General features: G+C 26.2%; 1 protein-coding gene across 4 annotated transcripts in view; it reads right to left on the reverse strand.

Annotated features, from left to right (window-relative positions):
* Window positions 1-11,858: 11,858 nt before the first annotated feature.
* Window positions 11,859-15,163, reverse strand: part of LOC134757216 (histone-lysine N-methyltransferase 2C-like) — a 77,789-nt gene continuing 74,484 nt past the window's right edge. For all 4 annotated transcript variants that reach the window (XR_010130901.1, XM_063698379.1, XM_063698381.1 and 1 more), the window contains one exon: window positions 11,859-14,707. Coding sequence is in view for 3 of the 4 variants with exons in the window: in XM_063698379.1 (XP_063554449.1) it covers window positions 13,980-14,707 (728 nt within the window). In the remaining variant the exon portion in view is untranslated. The remainder of the gene's footprint in view (window positions 14,708-15,163) is intronic.

A 15,163-nucleotide genomic window follows, 5' to 3' on the forward strand; every position in this document is an offset into this window, starting at 1 on the left:
CTTTGGGAAGCATTAACTAGTAATTTGAAGAGTTCCCATTGGACAGGCTAGTATGAACATACCTTGAATGCAGCAACACAGGTTCCCCAGAAGAAAAATCTAAATCAGGGAACATGAAACCACAAAGGTTCAATCAGCTCTGACCTTCCAAAAACTCAGCACAGACAGTGGCACTTAGGACCAAGGGCAGGAGATCCCTAACCCCATCACCATGGCGATAGGGCATAAACATTCCAGGGTGAAGGTACAATGCACATTGTGAGGTCCAACTGCTGCCAGGCAGACAGCAGTGCTTTTACATGTACAGGAAGGTCATGGAAGGCTCAGTGTTTTGTTTCAAAAACTGAATCCCAAGCCCACATATTACTATGCTGTGCTTCTTGAAATAAGTTATGAGATGGGAAATAGGGCAACCGCAAATATACATATATACATATATATATGTGTGTATGTGTAAATATATATAATTATGTATCACGTAATATATATAACATATATAATATGTATAATATATATATCTTCCCTTTACATCCTGCAAACTTATATTACATATAATATATTATGAATAATATAATATATAATTATTACATAATAATTATCTATACCATAATACACATAATAATATACAATTATATACTATGTAATATATAACTACTTATATAATTACATAATTATATAATTATGCATAGTATATATTATATAATATATATAACGTATAATATAACATATATAACATGTTATATAATGTATATCTAAAATCTAATACATTATCTGATACACAACATCTAATATATAATACATTATATAATATATAACCCATTATGTAATATATGATATATAAGACATTTTATATATGTAACATGTTATATGTAACATCTTAAATAATATGTAATATATGATAATATAATATATATTATATTATATAGGACATATATGTAATATGATATATAATATAGTATGTGTACCAATAATATAACATATATTATGACATATTATATATAATCTATTATGAAATATTATATATAATACTTCACATAATCTTTTACAGTACACTGTTATATAATTATACATAACATATAACATACATAATATGTATCATATATGAAATATAACATATATCGTATATGAAACAATATATATCATACATGATATATTATATTTCATATGTGATATATTATATATCATATACCATATATAATACATTAAATATTTATCAAATATTACATATATTATATTATATATTAAATATATGATATGTTATAAAGACTATATTACATATAATATATACCATATCTTATATATTATACATCATATATTCTATATAATATATATCATGTTATATATAATATATATCATATATATTTTATATCATAAATTATTTTTATATCATATATTATATGTAATATATATCATAGCTTATATAATATGTACCGCATGTTATTTAATATATATCTAATATTATATAGTATATATAACGCATGATATATTACATTATATATCATATATTATATTATATATCATATATTACAGAATACATACAATATATTATATAATATGTATCACATATTAAATATATAACATATTATATAATGTATATCATATATATTACATATGGTATATTTTACATATGATAGATAATTAACATATCATGTAATATTTATATATTATATAGTAAATAATATATTTTATTTAGTATATGTTATAGGTAATATATCTCTCATATATTTAGTATATATATCTCATTTATATTAATAGTTTGTATATAATAAATAATACATTAAATAGAATATTTATCATATACTCAATATACATAGTATATATTAAACATTTAAAACATGTAATATATTATATACAATATACATCATTAACATGTCAGGAAATATATATATGTCGTTGCATAATATATTTTATGTAATATATTTTTTTATATTATATCTATTTTATATTATGTGAAATATACTACATTATATATTATATGTAATAAATATATATAACATATAATAGATTCTATATTACATGTAATAAATACATACAACATATAATGTATAATTATATGTAATATGTTACGCATTATATGTAATATTATATATAATATACATTATATATAATGAGACAAAATATATATTAAATATTTATATTAAGATATATTACATATTATATATGTATTATATACGACATCTATAATATATAATATATAATGTATCTATGATATATATTATATATATTTAATTTATTTTTAGACGGAGTCTTCTGTTGCACAGGCTGGAGTACAATGGCTCCATCTTGGCTGACTGCAACCTCTCCCTCACGGGTTCAAGTGATTGTCCTACCTCAGCCTCCCAGGTAACTGTGACTACACCGCACTGGGACTACAGCAGCTGCCACCATGCCTGGCTTATTTTTTGTATTTTTAGTAGAGACCGGGCTTCACTGCATTGCCCACGATGGGCTTGATCTCCTTTCCTTGTGATCCTCTTGCCTTGTCCTCCCAAAGTGCTGGGATAACAGGCCTGAGCCAAGACACATGTTTTTTAAATGAAGAAAAATTTCAAAGGTACTCTGCTTGGTACAATAATCAAATATATAAATTCAGGAATAAAACCTAACCATGAAACATATTTATAACTGCAGATGGAAAATACAGAGGACAATTGTTTAAATAACATATTTGGAAAGCATTAACTAGTAATTTGAAGAGTTCGCATTGGACAGGCTACTATGAACATACCTTGAATGCAGCAACACAGGTTCCCCAGAAGAAAAATCTAAATCAGGGAACATGAAACCACAAAGGTTCAATCTGCTCTGACCTTCCAAAAACTCAGCACAGACAGTGGCACTTAGGACCAAGGGCAGGAGATCCCTAACCCCATCACCATGGCGATAGGGCATAAACATTCCAGGGTGAAGGTACAATCCACATTGTGAGGTCCAACTGCTGCCAGGCAGACAGCAGGGCTTTTACATGTACAGGAAGGTCATGGAAGGCTCAGTGTTTTGTTTCAAAAACTGAATCCCAAGCCCACATATTACTATGCTGTGCTTCTTGAAATAAGTTATGAGATGGGAAATAGGGCACTCCAAATATACATATATAAATACATATATATGTGTGTATGTGAAAATATATATATATAAATATATATATGTGTGACTGTGTATATATATATAATTATATATCATGTAATATATATAACATATATAATCTGTATAATATATAAAACTTCCCTTTACATCCTGCATCCGTATATTACATATAATATATGATGAATAATATAATATATAATTATTACATAATGATTATAACATAATACACATAATATGCAATAATATACTATGTAATATATACTTATATAATTATATAATTATATAAATAATTATGAATAGTATATATTATATAACATATAACGTATAATATAAAATATATAACATGTTATATAATGTATAATATCTAAAATCTAATACATTATATGATACATAACGTCTAATATAGACTACATTATATAATATATAATCCATTATGTAATATATAAGATATATGAGATATTTTATATAATATGTAACGTTATATGTAACATGTTAAATAATATGTAATATATTATGTCATAATATAATATATATTATATTATATAGGACACATATGTAATATGATATATAATATTATAGTATGTGTACCAATAATATAACATATATTATGACATATTATATATAATCTACTATGATATATCATATATAATACTTAACATAATCTTTTACAGTACACTGTTATATAATTATACATAATATATAACATATATATGTATCATATATGAAACATAACATATATGGTATATGAAACAATATATATCATACATGATATATTATATTTCATATATGATATATATCATATACCATATATAATATATTAAATATCAAATATTATTTATATAGTACATATTAAATATATGTTATATATCCTATATTACATATAATATATCATATATTATATATCATATATTCTATATAATATATGGTATATCTTATGTTTAATATATATCATATATATTTTATATCATAAATTATGTGTTTTATATCATATATTATATGTAATATATATCATATCTTATATAATCTGTATCGCATTTTAATATATATCTAATATTATATAGCATATATAACGCAAGATATATATTATATATCATATATTATATTATATATCCTATATTACAGAATACCTACCATTTTTTATATAAGATGTATCACATATTAAATATATATCAGATACTATATAACGTATATCATATCTTATATATTACATATGGTATATTTTACATATGATATATAATTTACATATCATGTAATATTTATATATTATATACTAAATAATATATTTTCATTAGTATATGTTATAGGTAATATATCTCTCATATATTTGGTATATACAATATCTAATATATATTAACATTTTATATATTATAAATAACATATATAATATCATATATTCAACATACATAGTATATATTAGATATGTAAGACATGTAATATATTATATACAATATACACTATCTACATGTCAGGAAATATATATATGTCGTTACATAATATATTTTATGTAATAGATTTTTTCATATTATATCTGTTATATATTATGTGAAATATATTATATATTATATGTAATAAATATATATAACATATAATGTGTAATTATATGTAATACATTATGCAGTATATGTAACATTATATATAATATACATTATATATGAGACAAAATATATATTAAATATTTATATTAAGATATATTACATACTATATATGTATTATATACGACATCTATAATATATAATGTATCTGTGATATATATTATATATATTTAATTTATTTTTAGACAGAGTCTTGTTGTGTTGCACAGGCTGGAGTGCAATGGCTCCATCTTGGCTGACTGCAACCTCTCCCTCACGGGTTCAAGTGATTGTCCTGCCTCAGCCTCCCAGGTAACTGCGACTACACCGCACTGGGACTACAGCAGCTGCCACCATGCCTGGCTTATTTTTTGTATTTTTAGTAGAGACAGGGCTTCACTGCATTGGCCACGATGGGCTTGATCTCCTTTCCTTGTGATCCTCTTGCCTTGTCCTCCCAAAGTGCTGGGATAACAGGCCTGAGCCAAGACACATATTTTTTAAATGAAGAAAAATTTCAAAGGTACTCTGCTTGGTACAATAGTCAAATATATAAATTCAGGAATAAAACCTAACCATGAAACATATTTATAACTGCAGATGGAAAATACAGAGGACAATTGTTTAAATAACATATTTGGGAAGCATTAACTAGTAATTTGAAGAGTTCCCATTGGACAGGCTAGTATGAACATACCTTGAATGCAGCAACACAGGTTCCCCAGAAGAAAAATCTAAATCAGGGAACATGAAACCACAAAGGTTCAATCAGCTCTGACCTTCCAAAAACTCAGCACAGACAGTGGCACTTAGGACCAAGGGCAGGAGATCCCTAACCCCATCACCATGGCGATAGGGCATAAACATTCCAGGGTGAAGGTACAATCCACATTGTGAGGTCCAACTGCTGCCAGGCAGACAGCAGTGCTTTTACATGTACAGGAAGGTCATGGAAGGCTCAGTGTTTTGTTTCAAAAACTGAATCCCAAGCCCACATATTACTATGCTGTGCTTCTTGAAATAAGTTATGAGATGGGAAATAGGGCAACCCCAAATATACATATATACATATATATATGTGTGTATGTGTAAATATATATAATTATGTATCACGTAATATATATAACATATATAATATGTATAATATATATATCTTCCCTTTACATCCTGCAAACTTATATTACATATAATATATTATGAATAATATAATATATAATTATTACATAATGATTATCTATACCATAATACACATAATAATATACAATTATATACTATGTAATATATAACTACTTAATTACATAATTATATAAATAATTATGCAAAGTATATATTATATAATATATAACGTATAATATAACATATATAACATGTTATATAATGTATAATATCTAAAATCTATTACATGATACATAACATCTAATATATAATACATTACATAATATATAACCCATTATGTAATATTTAAGATATATAAGATATTTTATATAATCTGTAACATGTTATATGTAACATATTAAATAATATGTAATATATAATATTATATTACATTACATAGGACATATATGTAATATGATATATAATATAGTATGTGTACCAATAATATAACATATATTATGACATATTATATACAATCTATTATGAAATACTATAGATAATACTTAACATAATCTTTTACAGTACACTGTTATATAATTATACATGATATATAACATATATAATATGTATCATATATGAAATATAACATATATCGTATATGAAACAATATATATCATACATGATATATTATATTTCATATGTGATATATTATATATCATATACCATATATAATATATTAAATATTTATCACATATTATATTATATTATATATTAAATATATGATATGTTATAAATACTATATTACGCATAATATATATCTTATATATTATATATCACATATGAAATATACATGTTATATATAATATATATCACATATATTTTATATCATAAATTATGTTTTATATCATATATTATATGAAATATATATCATAGCTTATATAATATATATCATATATTATTTAATATATATCTAATATTATATAGTGGGCTTGGGATTCAGTTTTTGAAACAAAACACTGAGCCTTCCATGACCTTCCTGTACATGTAAAAGCCCTGCTGTCTGCCTGGCAGCAGTTGGACCTCACAATGTGGATTGTACCTTCACCCTGGAATGTTTATGCCCTATCGCCATGGTGATGGGGTTAAGGATCTCCTGCCCTTGGTCCTAAGTGCCACTGTCTGTGCTGAGTTTTTGGAAGGTCAGAGCAGATTGAACCTTTGTGGTTTCATTTTCCCTGATTTTGATTTTTCTGATGGGAAACCTGTGTTGCTGCATTCAAGGTATGTTCATACTGGCCTCTCAAATACAAACTCTTCAAATTACTAGTTAGTGCTTTCCAAATATGTTATTTAAAAATTATCCTCTGTATTTTCCATATTCATTTATCAATATGTTTCATGGTTATGTTTTATTCCTGAATTTATATATTTGATTATTGTACCAAGCAGAGTACCTTTGAAATTTTTCTTCATTTAAAAAATATGTATCTTGACTCAGGCCTCTAATCCCACCACTTTGGGAGGCCAAGGCAAGAGGATCACAAGGTGACGAGATAAAGACTATACTGGCCAATACAATGAAACTCTGTCTCTACGAAAAATAAAAAAAATTAGCCAGGAATGGCGGCAGCTGGTGTAGTCCCAGTGTGGTTTAGTCTCAGCTATCTGGGAGGCTGTGGCAGGACAATCGCTTTAATCCGTCAGGCAGAGTTTGCAGTGAGCCAAGATGGCACCATTGCACCCCAGCCTGTGCAACAGAACAAGACTCTTTCTAAAAACAATTTTATATATATAATGTATATTATATATGGATTATATATTATATATTATATATGTAATATATAATATATGATATATAATGTCATAATATACAAAATATATGTAATATATATTGCCATATAGATTATATATTATATATATTACATATGTAATATATATAATATGACATACAATGTATTTCATATTATATATTATTTATATATTATATAATATAATACATGTATTATATATAATATAATATATAATATGTATATTATATAATGAACTATAATACTTATATTTTATGACTTCTATATAATATGTATTATTATATATTATATATTATATATTAAATACATAATATATAATACATATAATATTTAAATTTTATATATGTTAAATAAAATATATATTATATAATATATAAATTATATATTATGATATGTAAATAACATGTTGTAGATAATATATATCATAAGTATATGACATATAATATATGATATATATAATGTATGTTATATGATATATGGTATGTAATGATATATGATATATATTATATAATATATGCTATATATTAAATATGATATATTGTATAATTTATGCTATGTATTATATAATGTATATTATATATTACATATGCTATATATTGTTGATAATATATGACATAGCAAATAATGTATAATATATAAAATATATGATATATATTATATATAATGTATGATATACATAATAAATTATAGATTATATATAATATATAATATATGATATATATTGTATATGATATATGATATATTATATACGTTATATATTATATGAAATTAAATAATCTATTATATTCGATTATATTATATATTATAAATATCTTAATATATTATATATATTATGTCATATATTATATACAATGTATCAGTATATTATGTATTATATTACTATACGTAATGTGATATATTATATAATATTTAATGTAATATGACACATATACATTTATATATATTATGATATAGTATATGTTTTATAATATATATCTAAGATATAATATGTAATTTATAATATCTAATATATATTATGTATATTACATATTATGTCATATATAATACATTATATATTATATATTAAATATTTTCTATTATATATGATATACATATATTTTATATTATATAGTATCTTAAATATTCGATATATATTATATATTGTTTTATATATATTATATATTCTTATAGTATATATAATTATATATATAATTACATATTGTTATATATAATTGTATATTATATGTATATTTTATATAATAATATATCATGATATTTTATATTATACATATATATAAAATAAGGATGCAGGATGTAAAGGGAAATTATATATATTTTATACATATTATATATGTTATATATATTACATTATATATAATTATGTATATATATACAAACATATATATATATGTATATATTTCGGGTGACCTGTTTCCGTCTCATAACTTATTTTAAGAAGTGCAGCATAGTAATGTGTGGGCTTAGGATTCAGTTTTTGAAACAAAACAGTGAGCCTTCAATGACCTTCCTGTACATGTAAAAGCACTCCTTTCTGCCTGGCAGTAGTTGGACCTCACAATGTGGATTGTGCCTTCACCCTGGAATGTTTATGCCCTTTCGCCATGATGATGGGATTAGGGATCTCCTGCCCTTTGTCCTAAGTGCCACTGTCTGTGCTGAGTTTTTCGAAGGTCAGAGCAGATTGAACCTTTGTGGTTTCATTTTCCCTGATTTAGATTTTTCTTCTGGGGAACCTGTGTTGCTGCATTCAAGGTATGTTCATACTAGCCTGTCAAATGCAAACTCTTCAAATTACTAGTTAGTGCTTTCCAAATATGTTATTTAAAACATTATCCTCTGTATTTTCCATATGCAGTTATCAATATGTTTCATGGTTATGTTTTATTCCTGAATTTATATATTTGATTACTGTACCAAGGTGAGTCCTTTTGAAATTTTTCATTTAAAAAATATGTATCTTGGCTCAGGCCTCTAATCCCAACACTTTGGGAGGCCAAGGCAAGAGGATCACAAGGTGAGGAGATCAAGACCATCTTGGCCAATACACTGAAATCCTGCCTCTACTAAAACTAAAAAAATTAGCCAGGCATGGTGGCAGCTGGTGTAGTCCCAGTTTTGTGTAGTCCCAGCTACCTGGGACGCTGAGGCGGGACAATCGCTTGAACCCGTGAAGCAGAGGTTGCAGTGAGCCTAGATGGAGCCATTGCACCCCAGCCTGTACAACAGAACAAGACTCTGTCTAAAAACAATTATATATATATAATATATAATATATATGTGTAATATATAATGTATAATATATATTATATAATGTCATAATATATGTAATATATATTATATATATTGTTATATTATATGTAATATATATATTTATTATCTATATTATGTTATATTATATATAAAATATATTATATTTATTATATATATTGTTATATTATAATATATATTTATTATATATATTACTTATAATATATAATATATTATATTTATCATATATATTACATATAATATATAATATAAATATAATATGACATAATCTATATTACATATATATATTATTTATATTATATAGTGAACTATAGTATATATTTTATGGCATGTATATAATATATATATTATATTATATTAAATATATAATATATAATATATATTATATATTAAATATATAATATATGTTAAATAAAATATATAATACATTATATAATATATAAATTATATATTATATGATATGTAAATAATATATTACAGGTAATATATGCCATATATAATAAATATATGAAATATATTATATAATGTATGATATATGTAATATAATGTATGATGTATATTATGATATATGGTATATATGTCATATGATATATATTATATAATATTCGCTATATATTATATAATATATGCTATATATTATACAATATATGATATATATTATATATAACATATGATATATATATTTTTAATATATGATATATCTCAGCACTCTGGGGGACCCGAGATGGGAGGATCGCTTGAGGCCAGGACTTTGTAACCAGCCTGGTCTACACAGCAAGACCCCCATCCCTATAAAAAAAAAAATATTTTTAAATGCTGAAAAATGAAATACTAAATTATTTATGAATATATAACTTCAATAATAGATGAGAAAATGCAACTAGGTCATTAGGACAATTTGTATGAAACAATATTCAATTTGCTGTCTGTTACTTCTCCTACCTTATCATGTCTAATTTTTTCTCATCTTTGTGAATTCCTGCATCTACAGTAGGCAAAAAAACAAAAATCAAAAGGAATCTTATTCTATTCACAGCCATCAGAAAAATGTGTTACTATTCCTGTAGTCAGTTAGGTTCTAAATCATACATTTGAGATATATTTGAAACACGTCATAAAGAAAATAAGCATCATATTTCTCACTAAATAGCACCTGAAATATTCCATATGAAAGGAAAAATACAGAAAACTAAACTTTTAATTACTAACCTCCTTAAAGAAAAATAATTCTATGCCATTAGATATTTGATAATGGATGTCCAATACCTGAGATATAAATTCCATTTTCTGTGTCCTAACATCTCACCTTCAGAAAATTTCCAATATTGGGTTATTTGGATTATATATTTAAAACTGAATATACTTGAAGACGTGAATGATTTGTTGCTGCAACAAATGGTTTAGCAATTATCTGCATTAAAATGTGTTCCATGAACAACAGAAAAAGAATATTTCTACTTCAGTCCTTAAAAATTGTGAAAGCACAGCCACAGTCTTAGTTTGTCAATCTTGAATTCTTTTGGTATTTTAATTTCACCAATAATTCTGGAACTGCTCTTTTTGTATTTCTCAAAATGTTTTGTCTTGCATCGTGCAATAAGGCAGCCACCATCATATGTGACCACTGAGCACTTCTAATGCAGCTAGCCAGAACTGATGTTTTAAGTATAAAGCATCTTGTTCATTTTTATACTAAATCCTGAAATATTGTTTTGAATATACCAGGTTAAATAAAATAGATTAAAATTTATTTCACCTGTTTTTTTTTTAAGTGTAACCACTGGAAAATTTAAAATTACACATATGGTCTTCATCACATTTCTATTAGACAGCACTGGCTCACCGTTCTACTGGTTGGCTAGCTTGTACCTCCAGATAACATCTGATAATCCAATCACTAACTATCACAAACTAGATCTTTCAGATGTTTCCTATTAAAATGTTCGTTTAATTTTGAAATGAATTCCTACAAAACTCATATAATACTATTATAGAAAATCATTAAAATCAACTTAATAATTTGCCCAAGATGAAACAGAACTTAAGGTAAATCTACATTTCTTTGGTTAGTATTTATTGTACTGGTAAAGACCAAAGAATTGGTAATGTTCAACAAAATATGAAAATGCCAGTGACGTTAACAAAAAATAGCTGGAAACCAAAGAATCTTGCTTACATCACAATCACAGCCAGGAAAATGCAGCTTATTTTACAGCCAGTCCCCAATGTGAAGAATATGTAGAAGCAACAGTAAATAAAAAAAAGAAGTATAATACAGAAATGCCTAATATCAAAGAAATTCATGTAACAGAATACTGAACTTCAGTATTTCTAATACATGTATGTACACATTCCTGCTAACTGTAGAATATTTCCTGCAAGTTATGGTCCCAGTGCCTCACCAATGGAAGATCTATCTTGTACTATTCAATTCATACTCTCCCTAATAACAGCACTATACTAGCAGGTTCATCATCAAGTGAAGGCTGTTTGCTAGATAACCAAAACCAAGATTGGAAAACTAGAAAGCTGGAGGGAGGGAAAACACAGCCTACAAAATGCTTACAAGATTAGCAGCAAATGATGAAGTAGTAACAAGAGGGGCAGAAAAATAGAAAGATTATCATCGGATTTGGGAATTCAAAGACAGCTCAGCAAAATACTAGGACATGGCTCATATAAGATGGAATAAGCCTGGAAATACACCCCGCTCCCCAATATTTCAGAATATAAAATCTACAGAAACAGAGTCCTAATGTATTGAACCTGGTTTCTCAATTGAAACAAAAGTCTTCAAGGAAGGAGAGATACATAAAATTTAACAGGAATACATATGAAGCAGTATCTTTAAAGAATGTAAATATATCAACCAAAAGTAAATTTGAGATTCAAATTTCCATTGCTAAAGTCTTTTCAGAGTCAGAACGACATAATTATTATATAACTGTTCAAAACAAAACAAAAACTTACTGGAAAGGAGAACAACTGGTTTGAGAAGAAAAACTTTTCATGGTAGAGCAGAAATAACTGTCAAGGAAAATACTTAGAAAAAGGCATATATAAAGAGTGGCCTAGTTTTACTGCACACGTCTTTGCCATGCAGAAACAGCTAAATCCCATCTGACAACTACTTTCCCTTTCGTGTACCTTGTCTTTAGAGAATAAAATATATCTGGGTTTGATATACAGGAGACTAATTTTCACATTAAAAAATGATTTTCTTAAAAGCCTGGCCTTACAGTTTAAAAATTATACGATTAAAATCAAGATATTATTCCTATAAAAAGCCAAACTTTAATCCATTTAAATCATGAAACTTAAAACTTAACTTGAAGCAATTTCAATCATGAAACTTAAAACTCCAAATTACTATTGTGAATTAACACTTCTCCACTATCTATCTTGCAATTTTAAAAAACACTTCAGAAAGTAGCAAATTTGTAAAACAATAAATAATTCATACCTATAGTATCCTCATTTTGCCATGCAGTTTTATTTAAATCTCACTTAAAAAGAAATGGAACTCATTCTTAAAGGGTAGAATGTACATGATGTAAAGCACACACAGGAAGATTTATCTTTACTTACTGAAAATCAATAGTACAATTCTAAGATTTTTTCCATGAAACTATTGAAATAAGTCCTACTTGAAAAAAGAAATCCCACAAGAGTTAGCAATTAATAAAAACACCAAAATGAGAAATTCCCCAGCATGGAAAATTCCTGTCATAAATGTTGATGTTTATCCAGTTAAAAATATATACAATGAATAATATCAATAAATAAATGTATTAGAAGGAAATAATAGATGTTAGTTATGTATACCCAAAACTATATGTATTTTAGGCTCTATATTTACTGCGGCACAGAACTAAAAGAATTTTTAAAGTTCTTTCTATTAGAAACTATTATCAATAGGTTGAATCTTTATGGCCCAACTGAGTTGAAATTCCAAATAAGATCCCTTCAAATTTAATAAATGGCATTCTTCATTAACAGCTTTTAAAAAATAATGGCTGAAACACATAATCAACATTACACTGAAGTTCTATCTGAAGACAGAAAAAGTTGCCATCCACACCAAAACTACACATATACCTTCTGATTTTATAGAATTGTTCCAATGTCTTTTCTGTCAACATCATTAAAATCACCCTACCTGTTTGGACCGAGGTCTACCAGGAGAAAATTTTCTCTTAGTAATAGCTGGTTTACCCATGCCAATTTTTGGAGTGACTGAGATGTAAGTTGTTGGCATGATGTTTCCAGCAGAGGAACTAAGAGCTGAAGTGTAATTATGCAGCATGTCATGTGAAGGCAAGTCTGAAGAAGGTGTTGGGGAGGAAGACACATCTGCCTTGCTTATGTCTGCTGATGATGAAAATGATGACTCTGTCTCAGATGATAACTTTATAGATTTGCCTCCTTGGTATGAAACATCTTTCAAACAACCCTCAATTTTAGGAGTCATTTCAGAGTCCATCAATCCAGTAGAAAGTTCAGAATTTTCTTTCTGTTCCTTTTCTCCTTGTAGCCTTTCTATAACCAACTGTTCCTCATGACATAATGAAGTGCTTTCCTCATGTGGGGACAGTAAGGTTTCTAGTGGAAGAGTGACAGATTCAATGACTAATTTTGGAGGCCTTGATTCTTCTTTGGATACCACTGTTTTAGGTTCCTCTAACAACTGCAGTTGCTCTTGCTTCACAGTGATCTGGTGTGTAACGACTTCAATGTTTTCTGTCACTTCCATTTTATCTTCAATTTGATCTTCACCACAAATATGCTTCACTTCAGAAGACATTTTCATTTCTTCACTATCAACCTCATTAGAAATCTGTTTTTCCAATTCGGTATTCACTGTATGTTGGGATGATACTACAAAATTCAGAACATTTGTTATGGTAATGTACAAACAAATTTTAAATTTTCTAACTATAGATATATAAACCATTTGGCTACACTAGAACTTAAATCAGAAGGTATTCATCAAAGCAGACAATTATTAAGTGAACGAAAGCCAAAGTATACAAGGATTTATGGATTAGAATTAGCCACACACCAGAAAACCTAATGAAAACATGTTTTACAACTTAAGTACTTCCAAATGGATTGAAAATTACACAGGAAAAGTTCTCATACTCATTTTTTAGTTAAGAAAATGAGGATCAATCATGTTATGTGAGGTACCTAAGTTAAAAAGTAAAGACTGATCTAGAATGTGTAGGCATTTTCTAATAGTAGATACCCAGATGTAACAAAGTTACTATAGACTCAAAAGCACAGACAGAAAAGATTTGCTAACCACCAATATTTATTTTGCTTAACCATACC

Source organism: Gorilla gorilla, chromosome 16, assembly GCF_029281585.2.
Source record: "Gorilla gorilla gorilla isolate KB3781 chromosome 16, NHGRI_mGorGor1-v2.1_pri, whole genome shotgun sequence".
NCBI classification, from domain to species: Eukaryota; Metazoa; Chordata; class Mammalia; order Primates; family Hominidae; genus Gorilla; species Gorilla gorilla.